Below are 17,095 nucleotides of genomic sequence, written 5' to 3' on the forward strand. Positions count from 1 at the left end.
GCAAGGCATGTGTGGTGCTGTCTTATTTGGGTTAATACATGGCCATCTCTACATCTTGTTTACGATTAATGAAGAGACAGCATCAGAAAAGCCAAGTGAGAGGAGACAGGTAGCTAAGAGGAATAATATGGTTGCACCTCACTCCAGATTCTACCTGTGTTCTAGCTCTGCTCTGTGCAAGGTTGACTTATACATGATACTGATGAGATGAGTGGTCAGCAAACTCTGTCCACCTGTAGGGAAGCATTACATGCAGCTGATTTAGAGCCTGTGGGAATCAGTTATAGCAGCTGTGAGAGGGACTGCATATATGTGCTAATTCCAAGGAGCTTTTAGGATGCTCCTTTCCCTCTATGTTCTCTAATGTTTCTCTGCACCTGCTCTGCTTATGGCTTGTTTTTCTGTTCTTCTTTCCTATATTTTTATATATTAGGTCTTTGTTTTGAAATCTTGATTTTGTTCCCCTTTTAAAAGATTATTTTTGAGTTTAGTATTTAAATGTTTTGCCTGAGTGTGTATGTGCCACACATGCATGCAGTGCCTGCAAAAGTCAGGGGATGGCATCAGAAAACCTGGAGCTGTAGTTACAGATGGTTTAAGCCACCATGTGAGTGTTGGGACTAGAACCCAGGTCCTCAGGAAGAGTAGCTAGTACTCCTAACCACTGAGCCATCAAGTCCTCGGCTCAGATGCTCTTCCTGCCTCAGCCTTCTGCGTAGTGGGAACTGTGGCTATGATACTCATATGTTTGCCAAGGCTGTGATACTCATATGTTTGCCAAGCATTTTCATTCACTCCCCTCTGTAAAAGAAGGAATAATTGTGTACCCATGCGTGAACGTGCCTTGTCAAAAGCTTGACACTAGGAAGGAAAGCTTTAGTTGAATTCATCTGCACATCTGGAAACATAAAGATTAAAAATAACTTCCTGCTATCAAGAAGAAAAGAATTTGAAATCAGGAGAGGTGTGTCTGTTGTCATAGCAACCGGCTACAGTTCCTCTTAGTCAGGTTGTCCTACTTGAGTAAGCTGAGGGTGGACCTATAGCCAGAAGAAAGACCTTTCATCCAAGAGCAAGTGCTCTTCGGAGTCTATTTTGGCTCTGTGTATAGGTGGTGAGCAGAAGCCTCGACCTTTGTTTGAAAGACTCGGGATTTCAGCACTACAATTTCCCCTAGAACACCTCTGATCTTTAGATACTGCCATTCTAGAATTACCTCTGTGTGGGTATCAGTGCCCCATGTCTTCACAGGGTCACCATGGGCTGCAGCCATTCTGTGCCATGGCCAGTCTGGCTCCCTGGAAAGCAGCATTTTGGAAGCAGCCCTTCTGAGTGTGGCTTTCATCCCAGCAGGTTCTGTGGAACATTGACCTTGGGACTCTGCTTTCTCCTCCAACTGCTTCAAGGGGAAATCAGGTCCTGTTTCCTTCTCCTTCTCTGGAACCTGCAGGATCTTTTCGAGTGTTGATGGGCTGTGACGGGTGCTCCCAGCTTCCTTCAGAGGGCCCTCTCTGAAGGACACATTTGCACATTTCTTTGGCATTTTGCAGCTGCTAATTAGCAGCATCCTCATTTCTCTTCCTCACAGACAAGAAAGCCCACAGCCTTCCTCACGTAGCTCCTAGACAATGCTTCGTTCTTCTCTATTGATAGTTGAGACTGCACAGTGGCTCCTGTGTGTATGGAGTTGGCTTCTCAGTGTCTTTGGAAGAGATGTGAGTGTGTGATTCACATAGCAGGCTATGGTGGAAATTTTCATGCCCACACAATGAACCCCAGGCTGAGCAGGGCTGATTAGTTTGGCTCACACAGCCCCCAGAACCCTCTGCAGGGGGCCTTTATTTTATTTTTGGCAGGTTTGCACAAAAGGATGTTTACCTGATTTCAAAACTTAAAGCTTCTTCCTTCTCAGCCATTCCTCATATTTCATGAGTCCTCTGAGCACAGCCTGTCACTGAGAACGTAGTGTGCCTTGAGTACTTGACACTTCTTTTTGCCATGTTCATTTGAGGAGCACAGTATAATGGTAAGAAGGAATAAGGCTCGCAGGCTCTGCTCTGGTGAGCCACAGTAGTGCTTCTTTATCTCCCCAGTGCTACAGTGTGTGGCCAGCATGATGCCCTGGGACGTGTGCAGAAGCGTACTAGCGATGAATTGGTAGGGGTGATGGTTGTAGGGCTTGAACTCAGGTGTCCACATCTTCTGTGAGGCTGGGTGTAGATGGTATGGTGCCTACTCCATATTCTCACCCTTGGGAAACTGGCAGCGCTGACCAAAGCATGACATTTTATCCAGGCTGACTCCTGGATACCTGTGGTTTTCATGTGAGCTCTGGTCATCCCTGTACACTGCTGGGTGAGAGGCTGAAGATACGGGTCCCAGTCCTCTTGTGTGGTAGCTTGGCCTACTTCACAGTGTTGGATGAGCACATCAGAACAGAGAGAAGCTAATGTTCCCTCCCAGTGATGGTCAGAAATATTTCTGGGGTCTTTATTCATCTGGAAATGTCACCTGCCACAACAACTTTGCAGTGTGAGTGGGGCTCAGGAAGGCGGGGCTGGTGAGCTCATGGGCCATGCAGCTTTTTAATGAGCTATAATGCATTCATCATCTCCAGATTGATGACAGGACCTTCCCTTGGGCTCAGTACTTGATGACATTCTCAGTGGCATTGTCAACACTTAGAAATGAGCACTTATTCCAGACACCCCCACTGCATCTTCTCAGTGTTCTTAAATGTCCATCAGGAAGCATGTGGTGACAGACTCTTGAGAAGTATGAGCCACCTACAGTGTAGTGAGGAGTGGTCCAGGGTCCCAGTGTGGCCACCAGCTGTTGGCCGGCTCTCTGTTTCCCCCTGTGCTGTGTGTCTACAGAGTGGCCTCATGTGCCACATTCAAAGTTTCGTTACAGGGCAAAGCTCTGAAGTGAGTCTAGAGCACAGCAGGCTAGACCCCGCGCTTGCCCACGTGCAGCCTGGTGCTGTCCTCTCCTTCTGTCATCCAGAAGGTGACAAAGTCCATTCTCTGGGAAGCCAAGTGGAAGAGGAAGTGATTGCCCATTGCCATTTTATGCCTTTGTTTCAAATGTGCAAAGTGATTTTTTTGTTTCCTTTGAAGGACAGAGGGAAAAACAAAAACAAAAAGAGCCCACCCATGTGGGCAATGCTGACTGGGGTCTGTGGGCAATGTGTGTGCACCATGTAATTTCCTGCTTGTAAAGGACATGCAGCTCCTGACAGCAGCAGCCCCTGCACGAACAGCCCAGGGCTCAGGTCACATTGTCAGAGGTGCTCAGTCCTGCATGTAGGTTGGTATGAGCTTTCTTCAGGGGAAATGTAATACAGCAAAGCCAATGACTGGTAGCCTCTCCACCCATATTTAATGCCAGGCTGGCTACAGCAACAGCTCAAATCCCACAGCCATCATTTTGGAATATAAGAATGATTCCCACCCTGGGATTAATCTACTTTAAGCCATCATATTAAGTAAGCCAGGCATACCTCATCTGCTTAGATGTGCCCTGGAGCGCAGTTCCACCTGCATGTAGCAGCTTGGCCCAGCTTGCCAATTTTGTTTACCTCTAGCTACCTGTGGGCTTAGGCCTTTCTTAGCTTAGCTATTCCTTATTGGCTCTTCTCCTCTGTTGCAGTTCTGGATGCTGCTGGCTTGTTTCCCCATGATGGAGGCAGTGCTCCTGAATGGGGAACTAAGCTACTTGGGTTGGATTTCTCACTCCCCTCAGGCTGTTTCCACCCATCTTTGAGGCATGGTTTGTCTTCTGTGCCTTGAAGTTGTTGGACTAGAACCCATAGGGTCTGTGTTCTTTGGAGAGATCTTCAGAACTTTCCATTCTTATCAAGCTGTGGGTCTCTCTCTAATCAAGGTATTGAGGTTGCGTGCAGGCTGCTAGCCAGGACCAGGCTCTGTGTGAAGTCTTCTAGAAGATACAGGTCAGCATTGAGGGAAAAGACAAGCTGAAAAATTCCACAGTGGTGAGAGGATGTGAGCCCAGTGGAGGGAAGATTATACCCATCCAGTCAGGGAAGTGAGGCTTGAAATTGGAGCCAACAGTTGAGGGCTGTGGTAAGAGGCAGAATGTTAGTTATTTCCCTTTGGTGGAGAACCTATCCAGCTCCCTCCCCACCCCCACCCCCACCCCTCATACACAAATTCTTGGTATTGGAACTTCAGCTTTGCAAGTGCTGGAGCTGTTTACTGGATACTTTTATACCCCAAAGCCCCACTGTGGCAGAATGTAATTGGCAAAGTCAGTCACAGCACCCCCCCCCCCCACCGCCCTGCTCCTGCCTGCTTAGTTGAAGAACATGCCTAGGGGACATGTGGTGACAAGTCCTTGAGCCACTACAGCTGAACCAGGGCTTGGAGCTGCAGTTGCTTCAGAGAATCTCTGCTGTGTGGGGCTGCATGGGAGAGAAAGAATGAAGGGAGCTAGTGGAACTGGAGGACACGACTAGGACGTCCAGACTTGTGTTTGCTATTTACCTAGAACTTCTTTGTCGGTCATGATCCCAAGCAAAGCTGGGTTGCAGAGATGGGTAGGTCAACCAGGAGGGGGCAGCCTGGGTGGTCTGTTCTCAGGTCCATTGTGTGTGATTCAGAGATGAATTCCCTTTGGAAGCAGCTGCACCAGTTCTTCCACCTCCTGACATACAGCTTCACATCAGACTCCGAGGAGCTTGCCTCTGTTACCAGAGCCACCTGCTGGCCCGGGTTTGAAGCTTCTGCCTCCAGGTTACTTACTGTGTGTATCCTCATCCATCACACTTTGATCACTTCCTCCCCTTGTTGGGGTGAAGGCTCTCTGGGGTACCCCTGGGGATAATGCCCTCTGCAGTTCATGCCCTGGCTGCCAGGATGCCAGAGGAAAGGTGCCAGAGGCCTTCTGTGTTCACTTCTTTGAAGCACTGACCGAGGAGTTACTGCTAATGACTCTTAGAGCAGAGATGGGACCTGCAACCGTGTGACCTATGACTTGCTTTTCAGGTGCACCCTCTGCTCCCAGGCTCATCAACTGTCATGGTCCATGACTTGTGCCTAGCCTTCCCAGCCCCGGCAAAGGCCACCATTCATGTCTCCGACATCCAAGAGCTCTATGTCCGAGTGGTGGACAAGGTCAGTAGACACTTCTGCATGGCTCCCTCTCTGCTGATGCACATAAAGCAGGGACAGTGCATCCTGGGAGGTGTTTCCTTATGTCCTCTGCTTTTCTTCCTGGGTCCTGCCCACTCAAGGGTGGCTGAACTTACGTTACCATCTCTGGCTCCCGTGCTTCTTGGGGACGGTGTGGGCTGACATCCCTATTGTATTTCTTCATCCCTTTTAACATTAGTAACTCTTAGCAGTAAAATCTGCCTGTGGGATTGACTGAATTAGCCCTGAGTTGGGAATGCATGTCCTCTGGCTCACTTAGGTTATTTACCAGCCTGGCACATACCTTGCTGAGCATGAAGTTTTGAACAGGAATGTGGAATGAAGATTCTTGGGAATTTCAGAGACAAGCGAGTTAAACTCAGTGTTGCGAAGTGCTTCTGTTTTGTGAATAAGCAACAGACAGACCTAGGTTTTCCTTCTGTGTGACTGGGATCTCATTTAGAGCTGAGGTAGCAGAAGCCAGGCTTCCAGAGCTTACTGCCAAGCCCTTCTTTCCTGTGCTGATGAGAAGGGCACTGGTTAAGAGGGATGTTCAGGCAGCTTAGACTTCATAGCTAAAAGCATTAATAGTCTATCACCCAGCCTCAAATATTCCTCAGTGTTTTCTTAGAGAGACGGGCTGGTTGTGTATCTCAAGATGATCTTTAAACCACTTCCTGCCTCAGCCCCTCCTGATGCCACCAAAACCAACTTTCCTCCAGTTTCCACTAGATTTCTCTTCAGTAGGAGTTCCAGGTCTTCCTTTCCTAAAGAATGCACTAGGGAATGTACCTGCTGATACATTGTATAGGTTCAGACACTGAGTGCTTCTGTGCCCCTGAGGTTCTAAACTATGTTCTGTCTCCCTAATTCGATTGATTGCCCACTGGTAGAGAATGGAGTCCATGCCTCATGCTATGACCAAGACTCCCATCCCTTAGGCCCTGTATACTATAAACTTAACATTTTTCACTCATTAATTGGACAAACCCAGACATCATTCTGGGTGACTTGTACCCAGCTTGTAAGTTCTGCTTTAGAGGTTGGTGATGCTGTCTCTGAAAGTCTTGGGTGCTACATGGAGAAGGAATGATCATTGAGATACTACAACCTGTGCCTTAGGTGGAGATTGGGAAGGCTGTCAAAGCCTACGTCCGTGTGTTGGACTTCTACAAGAAGCCTTTCCTGGCCAAGTACTTCACCTTTATGGACCTGAAACTGCGAGCAGCCTCCCAGATAATCACACTGGTGTGAGTCCTCATGGGAGTCAGAAGAGTTTCTTGAGGATGGGGCTGATTCCCATTGTAGTCTCTCAACATCTCTTCCTTGGAGAAAATATCCAATGTGTCTTTTTGTCTCAGGACTCTGGATGAAGCTCTAGACAACTACACAGCCACATTCCTCGTGCATGGTGTGGCCATTGGCCAGACCAGCCTGTCTGCAAGTGTGACAGATAAATCTGGGCAGAGAATCAGCTCTACCCCACAACAAATCGAGGTAGTTCTGCTCCTTTTGCCTTGTGTGGGCTGCATCTTGGTTGGGCATGTCTTTCTGTTGACAGGTTAAGATTTCAACAACAAGGAAAAGCCACACTGAAATCTGTGCCTTCCTGTATCCTCTGAGCAGGAGGCATAGTCACCATCTCTCAAGAATGTGGACTGCAGTAGTTAGATGCAGAACCAGAGGGAGCTTGAGATGTTGGCTTCCTTCTGTGGCACAGGGGTCCGGCAGTTCAGAGAAATACTTATGCTTTGTCCCGTGGCAAAGGGACAGGCAGAAATTGTTTCTGAAGCCATAGACTGCTTTTTGCTTGTGTAGTGCTAACTCCTGCAATCCTGAGCCTTAGCCTAGGTCCAGGAGGGCCATGGGTACCTGCCAGGGCTGTATGGACAGAAGGACTCAGAAAGGAGCTTCCTGAAGCATGTCTTTCAGGATCAGCTGATTGCAGGGCCCCAACACCATCTCAGTGTGATGCAGTCTACCCTGCAGCTAGATTTTTATGGGCACCCCACTGTAGGGAGAAGTCAGGGCAGCCTGGGTCAGGCCACCTTACCCAAGAATCCCCAGATATCCACTAGCAGCAGCAACAGTACCATCTGCAGGTTTCCGCCACACAGGCAGGGGTGGCAGGCTTCATTGATCTGCCTTTAGAATCGGGCAGAGGCGGTTTATGCCTCCAGATGGAAGTGTGCCTTCCTCCTACTGGTGGTGAGGAATTTGTTTCTGCCTATAAATAGCTCAACCCAACCAAGACTAATTCTCAGCACAGAGCAGTCTCCACGCTCTCCTTGGAGCACTTCTTACATGCTTGACAAGCAGGAACTTGTGGGGGCTGTGGGGCAAGGAAGGTACAGAGATGGGATGTTCACCTTGGCTATTGTTTATTCCTGAGCCCTTCCTCTTGCAGGAAAATGGTGCAGCTGTTAAAAGTAGAGCCCTGTTCCAAGATTGTTTGATTTCAGTATTGCTAGAGGCAGCTCTCCAAAGAAAAGTAGTTAGAATTCTGGAGATTAAAGCCAGTCACAACTTCAAAAGTCACCCTTAGTTACCAATTGTCAGGCCTCAAATCATAGAGACCCATCTCTGGCTCCCATGGGTCTCAGGTAGGTCAGACCAGAGAATTCCTGACAGGTCCTCAGAATAAGTACTAGTACTGCTAGGTGGGGCCCCCATTGAGACTTGCACTGAGAGAGTCACAGGTTTCTCCAGCACTGCCTGGTACCCTAACCCCTACCAGTTACCCTCAGCTGAGGGATGGTTATATTCCATTCAGTGCCTGTCATGTGCAGTCAATGTCAGCTTGCAGATGCCAGTCCCTTCTTTTGTCTCCACATCCAGGTCTTCCCCCCGTTCAGATTGATACCCAAGAAGGTGACACTGATTATTGGAGCCATGATGCAGGTGGGAGCCACTGTGGGTCTATACAGGCCTTCACTGTCAGCATCCTCACCCTCATGGGATGGTGGGGGCTCTCCAGAACAGCAGGTAGTGACAAGAGCCACTGTTTCTCACTTCTCAGATCACCTCCGAGGGTGGCCCCCAGCCTCAGTCCAACATCCTCTTCTCCATCAACAATGAGAGTGTGGCAGCAGTGAGCAGCGCTGGGCTGGTGCGTGGGCTCATGGTGGGCAATGGCTCTGTACTGGGAGTCGTACAGGCAGTGGATGCTGAGACTGGCAAGGTCATCATCGTCTCCCAGGTATCACATGTGCTACTGATGACTGGCTCTTGGGAGTAGTTTTGGCATGGCCAGATTTCTGCTCGGTTTGGTCTCTGCCTCCTTGAGGACACCCAGACCTAAGATGGCTCTTCTACAGACTAAGTTTTTAGGTTCTTCCAGTTGCTCTCTAGGATAAGATCTCTAGTATCCGTAGCCCTACAGGTTCTCTGGTACACGAGGAGGTATGTGCTGCGGAACACTGACCTTAGAACTTTGGATTCCTCCGTTTATGTTTTGCTACCTTTCGCTTTTGCATATGAATTGTGTGAGAAACCTGGTTGTGGCCTGTGCTTGTTGTGATTCTGAGTCTTGGCCCGGACTCCCTGAGGTCAGAGCTCTGAGTCCTTTTGTGTAATGTCTGCAGTGTGTCCTGAACATGTGGTGACAGGATGGAAGGAGCCAGTCCAGATGAGATGTGTGTGACCCTGTATGCCTGGATTCACTGCTGGGTGCTAAAAGCATGGTGTATGGCTGCTAATAATTTCAGACCTGGATTTATAGTTCAGTTTTCTGCTCATCTCTTGCTTAACCACCAGCCCACTGCCTCTGGCTCCCTAGGCTCTTTGGTAGATGTTTTTTTTTATGAGGAGCAGAAAAGCTGAAGCCTCTGTGGAAGCAATTGTCTTCCCTTGGAGGCTTTGCCTGAGCCATACCAGTGGGATTGCTGGTAAGAGGTGACAGTTTTCAAAGGCTGACAGTGTCCCTTTTAGGATCACAGTGGGGGATCACATCTGCTCCCAAGAAAGCCTAATGATAAAGCCAGAAGGGCATCTGGATTTTCTTCCACCTCCACCTCCTCCATCACAGTGGCTCACACAGGCCTAGAGGATCCTGTGGTTCATTTACAGAAGAGCTCATGTGTGCACTGACAGGTAGTCCATTCAAGCCTCAGTCACCCCATCCCTCCAGGAGGACCCTTGTTGGCAGCCTGTGCACCTCTCTACACTGGGAGCAGCTAAGCACGTGCCCAGAGGCCTTATGAGTAGCCACCCCCATGGGCCTGGTAGTACTGGTTCCCTGAGGCTGACTTTGATCTAACATTGAGTTCATTGATTGGCTCCCTTTTCTTGCAGTATCTGCTTCCAAGCATCCAAGTTAAACCACAAAGTCTTTCTGAATGGCAGAGGCAGCTGTCCTAATTTTGTATATTGATTTTTATGAAGATGGCAAGGAAGCACTGAGCATATAAAACAATCCCGGTGGCCCAGGATTCACATGGGCATCCCAGAGAGTGAAATGAAAGACCACAGGATGTCCTGCTCTGTTTCCTCTGTAGAAAAGACTGACTTCTGAAGCAGGCTCTTTTTTCTCCTTCAGTCAGGCAGAAGGCGCAGCACCGGCCCTCGCCATGTCCTTCTCTCTACTCTTACCTGGGACTCCCAGCTGTACTTTCTCTCTAGTCTGACCTTGCTAGGCCCTCTCCTTTACCTGTCTCCCATCATAGTTCTTGGCAGGATATGGGGTTGTGTTCCTGGCTATTCTGAGAGGCTTAGCCTGTAGCTTCCACATCCACACTGGGTATATAATTCTACCAGATGCTGCTGGCTCCATCTGTCTAATCCTAAGCATACCAGCATCCCAAGGCTAAAGGGTGGTCCAGAAACAGCTAGAATTGAGCAATGAGAAAGATCGGGGGCAAGAAGGACTTACTGGACCTCTCCTAGGAAGCAAGCGCTTGCTTGCCTAAGTAATGGCACTAAGTGATGTCTTAGTTACTTTTCTATTGCCATGACGAAACACCTTGATGAAGGTTTCAGAGTGTATGAATCCATGTCCATCATGACAAGGAGCATAGCAGCAGGCAGACAGGCATGGGGCTGGAATAGCTGAGAGCTAACATCTTAGCCATAACCATGAGGCCAAGCATGAGAGACTGGAAATGGCATGGGCTTTTGAAACCTCAGATTTCACCCGCAGTGACGACAAGGTCACACCTATTAATCCTTCCCAAACAGTTTCACCAGCTGGGGACCAAACATTAAAATATAGGAGTCTGTGGTAGCCATTTTCATTTAATCTGCCGCAGCAGTGAGGGCATATGGACCCTACATGTGCAGTGACTAATGGGCTACACACTTTATTAGCCCAAGTCCCCCATTAGTTAGCAGCATCTGGAAAAGCCAGGAGGAGTTAGTCTTTGGTCAAATTAGTTGATGTATGGAATTAAGGATGAAGGGAGGTGTAAGGCTTGCAGCCGTCAGATGTGACCTTGTTCCTCTACTCATCCCTGTATCCTGGTGAGTCAGAGAGGCAGATAGGCTGAGTACTGGAGTTGGGAGCATCTGAGGCCTATCCTGAGAGGTCCATCCATCCTCAAGGAGAAAAAAGTCTTGTTGCCAGCCAATGGTACCTATCTACAGAATCTAGATTAAATAGGACAAAGCTATAGGACCTGACTGGGACTTCCAGGGTGTAGGGAGAGAAAAGTCTGGTCTCATGGAGTGAGCCATCCCCAAAGCAAGACCTCCTCAGGAAGATACTCATTGGCCAGTATACTGCTGGTGCCTCGTAGCTAGGCAGATACCTCCTTCCCCTGGAGGGTTCTCAACACCCCAAGTGGCCTGAACCTCAGCTCTCTTCTAGGATCATGTGGAGGTGGAGGTGCTACAGCTCCAGGCAGTGAGGATCCGTGCCCCTATCACACGAATGAGGACCGGGACCCAGGTGAGGTGGGGGCCTGATGTTTCAGGAGGCCTTAGGCTCCTAACAGGCCACTGCTGAAGCATTATGCATGTGAGGGAACCATCTCTACCCTTCTGCCATTCATACATGGAGCATGCTGATCTGTAGAGTGGGGCTCAGAGCAGTTGCAGCAAGGGTGTTACACCCCCAGACTCTAAGTTTGTGGTCTTCACTCATTCCTGCGTATTCCTGAGGTTACTGCCTTTCAGCAGCTAGGCTGACACCTGGCCTGGCACAGTAGATCACATGTGGCACAGATTGCTCTGCCATGTGTGCTCCATACACTTGTCCCACTGGGTGATTTGCAGCAGTACTCGAGGTAGGGTTGGCTCACATCACAGATGACCAGAAGGGTGCCATTCTGCCCAAGGTCACACAGAGTCTCCCTGCTGGAGCAGGAAAGAGGCCTGAGGGTATGGGGTAGCTGTGTGGTATCATAAGGTGAATTTGGACATCGTAGAGCTCTAGTGCCCATTTCAGAAAGGAACCTTACATGCACAGCTATCTCCCATAGCAACGGAATGGGGATTAATCTGGACTATGTGTGTTGTCTGTGTTGTGTCAAATTTCCTGATCCTCTGCCCTGGCCTTGTCAGGTTAAGAAGGAGAGCACAACTCCCACTGCATAAGGGAGGCAGGAAAGCTTTGGGGTATATGGGGATGGAGATGTCAGGGAGTGGAGTACTCAGTGCTGGAACCAGCAATTACAGGGCCTGGCTTTTCCCAGATGCCTGTCTACGTCACCGGGATCACCAGCAACCAGAGCCCTTTCTCCTTTGGCAATGCTGTGCCAGGCCTGACCTTTCACTGGTCTGTCACCAAGAGGGATGTCCTGGACCTTCGAGGGCGGCATCATGAGGTAATTTCTCTATCTAAACCAGCATCTTTGCTGGGTCAGGGTCCCACCACATTGTGTCACAGAAGTCTACACTGCTGTTTGGAGATGTATCTGTCCCTGTTCTGTTTCTACAACAAATACCAGAGGTGGGATACTTTATGGAGTAAAGGTGTTTATGTATTTGTCAGCCTGGGGAGTTTCACAGCATAGTACCAGTATTAATGTCCTGGTGAGGGCTGTGGGTCACATTACAGCACGGCAGTTGTGGTGCATGACAATTGGTATGAGATGTGTAGAGAGAGAGAGATGACATTATGTAACAGGAAGCCAGGACTTGAAGAGAGAAGAGTCTATGCCACCACTCCCTCCCTGTATGTGTGTGTGTGTGTGTGTGTGTGTGTGTGTGTGTGTGTGTACATGTACTTACCTACATCTGAACACACTGTTAGGGATTAACAGGAATCCTTCAAAGTCTATGATGACCACTTCAGAGGACAGTGCCCCCAATAGCAGTTACCTTGTTCCCTTCCACGTGGTCTCCATCACCTTTTGTGCCCAAATGTACAATCCAAAAGCCCTAGGGAACAAACCATAGTCAAACTACAACTGCAGGTTGACTGCTAACAGAAGGCAACAAGATTATCGATCGTACAGGAAAGCCACTTGACATCCAGAAGGTTCTGGGACAGAGTCTGTAACTTTGCTCCTGCTTTTTGTCATGGTGCCAGTCTGGGTCTTTGTGATGGTTTAGTTTAGGGTAAACACCTGTCTATCAGCCTTCCTCCAGGATCCCAGCTACCCCTCAGATCTTGGGGCTGGACAGGAAAGACTTTGAATTAAAGCCCATGGACAGCAAAAGACATGCCTAAGGCTTGTCCAGCTAGGGGGAAACTGAATAGAGTACCAACTCCTATGGCTCTAGGCTTTAGCCACAGGAGCCTTGGTTACAGTGTCCTGAGTGAGGTTGCTGAAGAAGGGCCTTTCTGGTCTTTGCCATGATGGTGGAGCTGACAGCAGGAGAAGACCAAAGCCAAAGAAGAATTTTCTAATTCCCCAAGTTTGCACACCATAAGGTGTGATTGTTTTCATAAGACACCAGCAGTATGATTGATTATTCAGATACTATGTGTCAGTAGTTCTGCAAGAAATTCTACATAGCCCAGCAAGTTCTAGGTGACTTCAGGCATACCTGTGCACACAGAAGGCTTGGGTACATGCTGCTCTAAATACATTAGCTCTTGTGTGAACACAGAGCTTTCTAAACATCCCCACATAGAGAAATGTGGCCAGCGGTGTTAGAAGAACACTCTCTGTTTCACTCTGGGTTTGTGCTCACACTCTGGCAACAAGGCAGTGGCTTTGAAACAAGTCCAATACCAATCTGGGGGAAGTGTGTCTATCTTTCACCTTCTAAGGATGCTGGGCCCTAGGCCTCTGTCCTGGAAACAGATTTGATGTCTTTCCCAGGTATCAATCCGGCTCCCACCTCAGTACAATTTTGCCATGAATGTGCATGGCCGGGTAAAAGGTCGGACTGGACTTCGGGTGGTGGTCAAAGCTCTGGACCCCACAGCTGGGCAGCTGCATGGTCTCGGCAGGGAGCTCTCAGATGAGATCCAAATTCAGGTAAGGGGCTGGGCATTGAGAACCACATGAAAGGGAGAGAATACTGGTGGCCTAAGTAAGTCCTCGGATGGGGGGAGGGCTTATGCCACTCAGCCATGAGGGCCCCTTAGACTGCTGAGGAATTTGAGGCATTCACCCTCCATCTCCACTCTCCATCGGGGCAGAAGATAGGTGGAGAGGAGAGGAGAGTGTACAGAAGGTGGGGGGTGGGAGTGGTGGGGGGTTGGGGGTCGGGGGGGGGGGGAGATAAGTCTGGCTACAGCTCCAGAGGAGAGAGGGCTTGGCTGGTAAATAATTGTGCAAAGGCCAGGGGATTCCAGAAATGCAGCTCACTCTTAGTTAGGTCTGGGAGCATCTTGATAATAGGAACATGAGCCCATCTGAAGTTTAATCCTGTATGTTTATTAACAGTTACTTCTAGACTTACTAATAAAGACAGACTTGCTTCTGGCATTGACAGACACATCTAGTGAGGAGTCCAACAGGCAGGTCACTGGTGGATGAACCAAAGGGTCAAGGTCACATGGGGGTTGGGGAAATTATGTTCTGTCCTTTAGCAAGGGAGGGCCTTTAGCCCCACTGAGACCAACTCAGTCTGGCTTAGAGATTCCCCTGCCAGAGAGCCTGTCACTCTCTTAGACCTTTCCCTTCTTCTGGATGAGTCTTTGTATCTATCTCTAGGTTCTGTATAACACAGGAGTTGGGCTGGAGAAGTAGCTCAGTTGACCTGAGTTTGAGCCTTAGAATCCATTTAAAAAAAAAAAAGAAGAAAGCCTAAGTAGCTCAGGTAGCTCTGAGATTAAGAGCACTTGTTGCTTTTACAGAAGACCCAGGTTCAGTCTCCAACACCTACATGGTGATTTATAACCATTACAAGAGATCTGATGCCTTCTTCTGACCTTTGTGAGTACCAGGCACGCATGTAGTATGCATACATACATTGCAGGCAGAACACTATACACATTTAAAAACAAACAAACAAAAAGGCTAGTATGGTAGTGTTCAGCACTGGGGAGGTAGAGACAGGAATCTCTTGGGCTTGCTGGCCAACCAGTGTCACCTAGTCTGCAAGCCCCAGACTGAGAGTCTGTCTTTAAAAATAAGATTGACAGTGCCTAAGACCTGAAAATGACCTCTGACTTCTGCACCTGCACATGCATGAGCCTACACACAGGAGTGTCCTCATTGGTGTGCACATACACGCCCCTAATAGAATAATTGGTAACTTGCCTCTGAAGAGGATGTTTTCCTTCAAGGGCATCTTGCTGCTAATCTGAGATTCTGTAACCCCTGACCACTTGTAAGCTGCAAAGAAAAACTAAAGGTATCCCATGATTACTAGGAGAAAGAACAAAAAGGCTCATATCCCCGCCTGGAGAAGAAATGAGCTTTTCTCCCTCTTCTTTTCCCCTCCCCCCATGCATGCTAGGCTCAGAGACAAAGAAGCCGATTTTCAAAGAAATGACTATTCTTTTCTATTGACTCTTCTTGCACATGTCTGTGCTCTAACAAAAGCAGACACCTGCACACACACTCACACAGGGATACAAAGACACAAGCAGGTAACAGATCCATGAGTATGTAAGGTCACACACTCAGGTACAGACAGATACAGTCAGACCAGGAAAGTGGATCCAACCCACAGATGTGGTTTGTTGCTGCTGCTGCTGTTGCTGTCAGTATGGTTTTACCACAGAGCAGAATCAGCAGATGAATGAAGCCAGCTTCCCTGTCCTTGAAGCCCCACTCTCTAATTTACCATAGTGCCTCACCAACCCCTGGTGCCTGCCTCATGGATGCTGCTTTCCAAGGCGCTGGTACTATTGACATTCTCAGAGTTGATGGTAAAGCGAGTTCACCTCCATCTAAAAAGAAGATATGCTGAAAGGGAACAGGAGGAAGTCTATTCGTGGAAGCCCCCACTGTATAGCCAAGGTCCCAGTCAATCAGTTTGGCCATTCCATCCTCAGGACCACCTGCCTGTGCAGTCTGTGTCTCTGATTCTTCCTCAGGTGCCCCTGACACAAAAGCTCTTCCTTTGGGATGTGCTACCTTTTGCCTCAGGTCTAGCTTCTAGAGACAGGCAGTTCCAGAACCCACATGGGGATCTGCTGTAGAATCAGAGGTGCTGGAGGGACAACTTAAACTGTTTCCTCCTCAGAGAGCTGCCCATCTGCTCAGGATCTGGACTGTCTAGATCATTTCACCCCTTGGGAGGCCCATCTGATCTCACAGAAGCTGAGAGCTGAGTGCAGTATCAGAATGTGTGGGCCCTTGAGTCAGGCTGGAAGCAGTCTGAAATCTCACAGCCCTAGGAGACTTTAAACAGTAGGACTGGGATGGTAAAGTCTATATGGAGAAAGGACCACATTCCTATCAAGGCCGCAGAATATCTGTGAGTGAAGGGGTCGTATTTGGTCTGGCCTTGTTAAGAGCAACTTCATGTCTCTTCTCAGCCCTCACTGAGGGAGAGAACAGATGCCCAGATTGGCTGTGAGTCTGGTTGGGGTAAGGAAACATGGCTCACTCTTTTCCAGGTATTTGAAAACCTGCGGCTGCTGAACCCTGAAATAGAAGCAGAGCAAATACTAATGTCACCCAACTCGTTTATAAAGCTGCAGACAAACAGGTGTGTGAGTCAGCTCCTGTCTTCTGTGAGGACATCTCAACCCATCCAACAAGCCATTTGTCAAAGTTGTCAGGTGCCCTGGGGACATGTAGGGGATCTTTCTGGGTGGTTTATGCATCCCCCTCCTCTCTCTTCCCATGGACATGCTTTGCTCTACCATAGCCTTTCTGGAGCCCTCTTCTGTTCCCTGTGGCTAGAAATCATTTTATGAACACTGTCGAATTCAGTCTTTAAAAGGGACCAAAATACCAACTTAGAAGTGTTAAATTTTTCAAATACCCCTGTGTTTGCAAGACGTGCCACTGGAAGTCAAGCCCATGAATTAGCAATTGCAGTGTCACTGGGGAACAGGATAGAATGCCAGGCTTGGCCCCCACCACAGCCAACCCAAGGAAAAGCTGCACTTAGTCCCCAGGAGGTGAGGGCACATGTTTGGTGCCAGTGACTTGTTGTTTTATAAAGACTGGCTACAAACATGGCTCATTCTTAGATTCATGACACCTTTCATAACATGATTTACACTTAAGTAGCAGTTGGTGAGTGGAGAACTCTGGGCCCCACAGGCATGTTGCCTGAGGCACTCAGGGTTCATTCAGCCAGAAATAACTCAGGAGCAGATGCTGTGCTAGGCTGTATGACCACAGAGGTGAAGGACACTGTGCCTTCAGAGGCAGCAGAAGGATGGTAAGAAACTGGTGTGTGACTTTCAGGAAGAGCCCAGAGAAGCGTTCATGGCAGAGGTTTAGGGGAGGGGTCACGTGGAGTTGCCTGGCCTAGGGCATCTTAGAGGATGAATAAGACTTCTTCAGCGTACTAGGGTAGAGCTGGTAGAGGAATGTTGAGGCAGAGGCTATAACATTTGCTTAAACTTAACTAGAACAGATCCATGGTGCTAACCCAGGTGTGTAGTTTGCAGAAGTGGTGACTACTCTCTGTGGCTAAGAAGT

General features: G+C 48.7%; 1 protein-coding gene across 1 annotated transcript in view; it reads left to right on the plus strand.

Moving 5' to 3' along the window:
• NUP210 (nucleoporin 210) overlaps positions 1 to 17,095 on the plus strand; it is a 91,862-nt gene that overhangs the window by 59,183 nt on the left and 15,584 nt on the right. The window contains exons 21-29 of the mRNA XM_080914989.1: positions 5,007 to 5,135; positions 6,276 to 6,403; positions 6,515 to 6,650; positions 7,992 to 8,054; positions 8,173 to 8,352; positions 10,957 to 11,037; positions 11,783 to 11,914; positions 13,361 to 13,519; positions 16,057 to 16,148. Of these exons, the coding sequence (XP_080771115.1) occupies positions 5,007 to 5,135; positions 6,276 to 6,403; positions 6,515 to 6,650; positions 7,992 to 8,054; positions 8,173 to 8,352; positions 10,957 to 11,037; positions 11,783 to 11,914; positions 13,361 to 13,519; positions 16,057 to 16,148 (1,100 nt within the window). The remainder of the gene's footprint in view (positions 1 to 5,006; positions 5,136 to 6,275; positions 6,404 to 6,514; positions 6,651 to 7,991; positions 8,055 to 8,172; positions 8,353 to 10,956; positions 11,038 to 11,782; positions 11,915 to 13,360; positions 13,520 to 16,056; positions 16,149 to 17,095) is intronic.

Source organism: Micromys minutus (genome assembly GCF_963924665.1).
Source record: "Micromys minutus genome assembly, chromosome: 3".
Taxonomy (NCBI): Eukaryota; Metazoa; Chordata; class Mammalia; order Rodentia; family Muridae; genus Micromys; species Micromys minutus.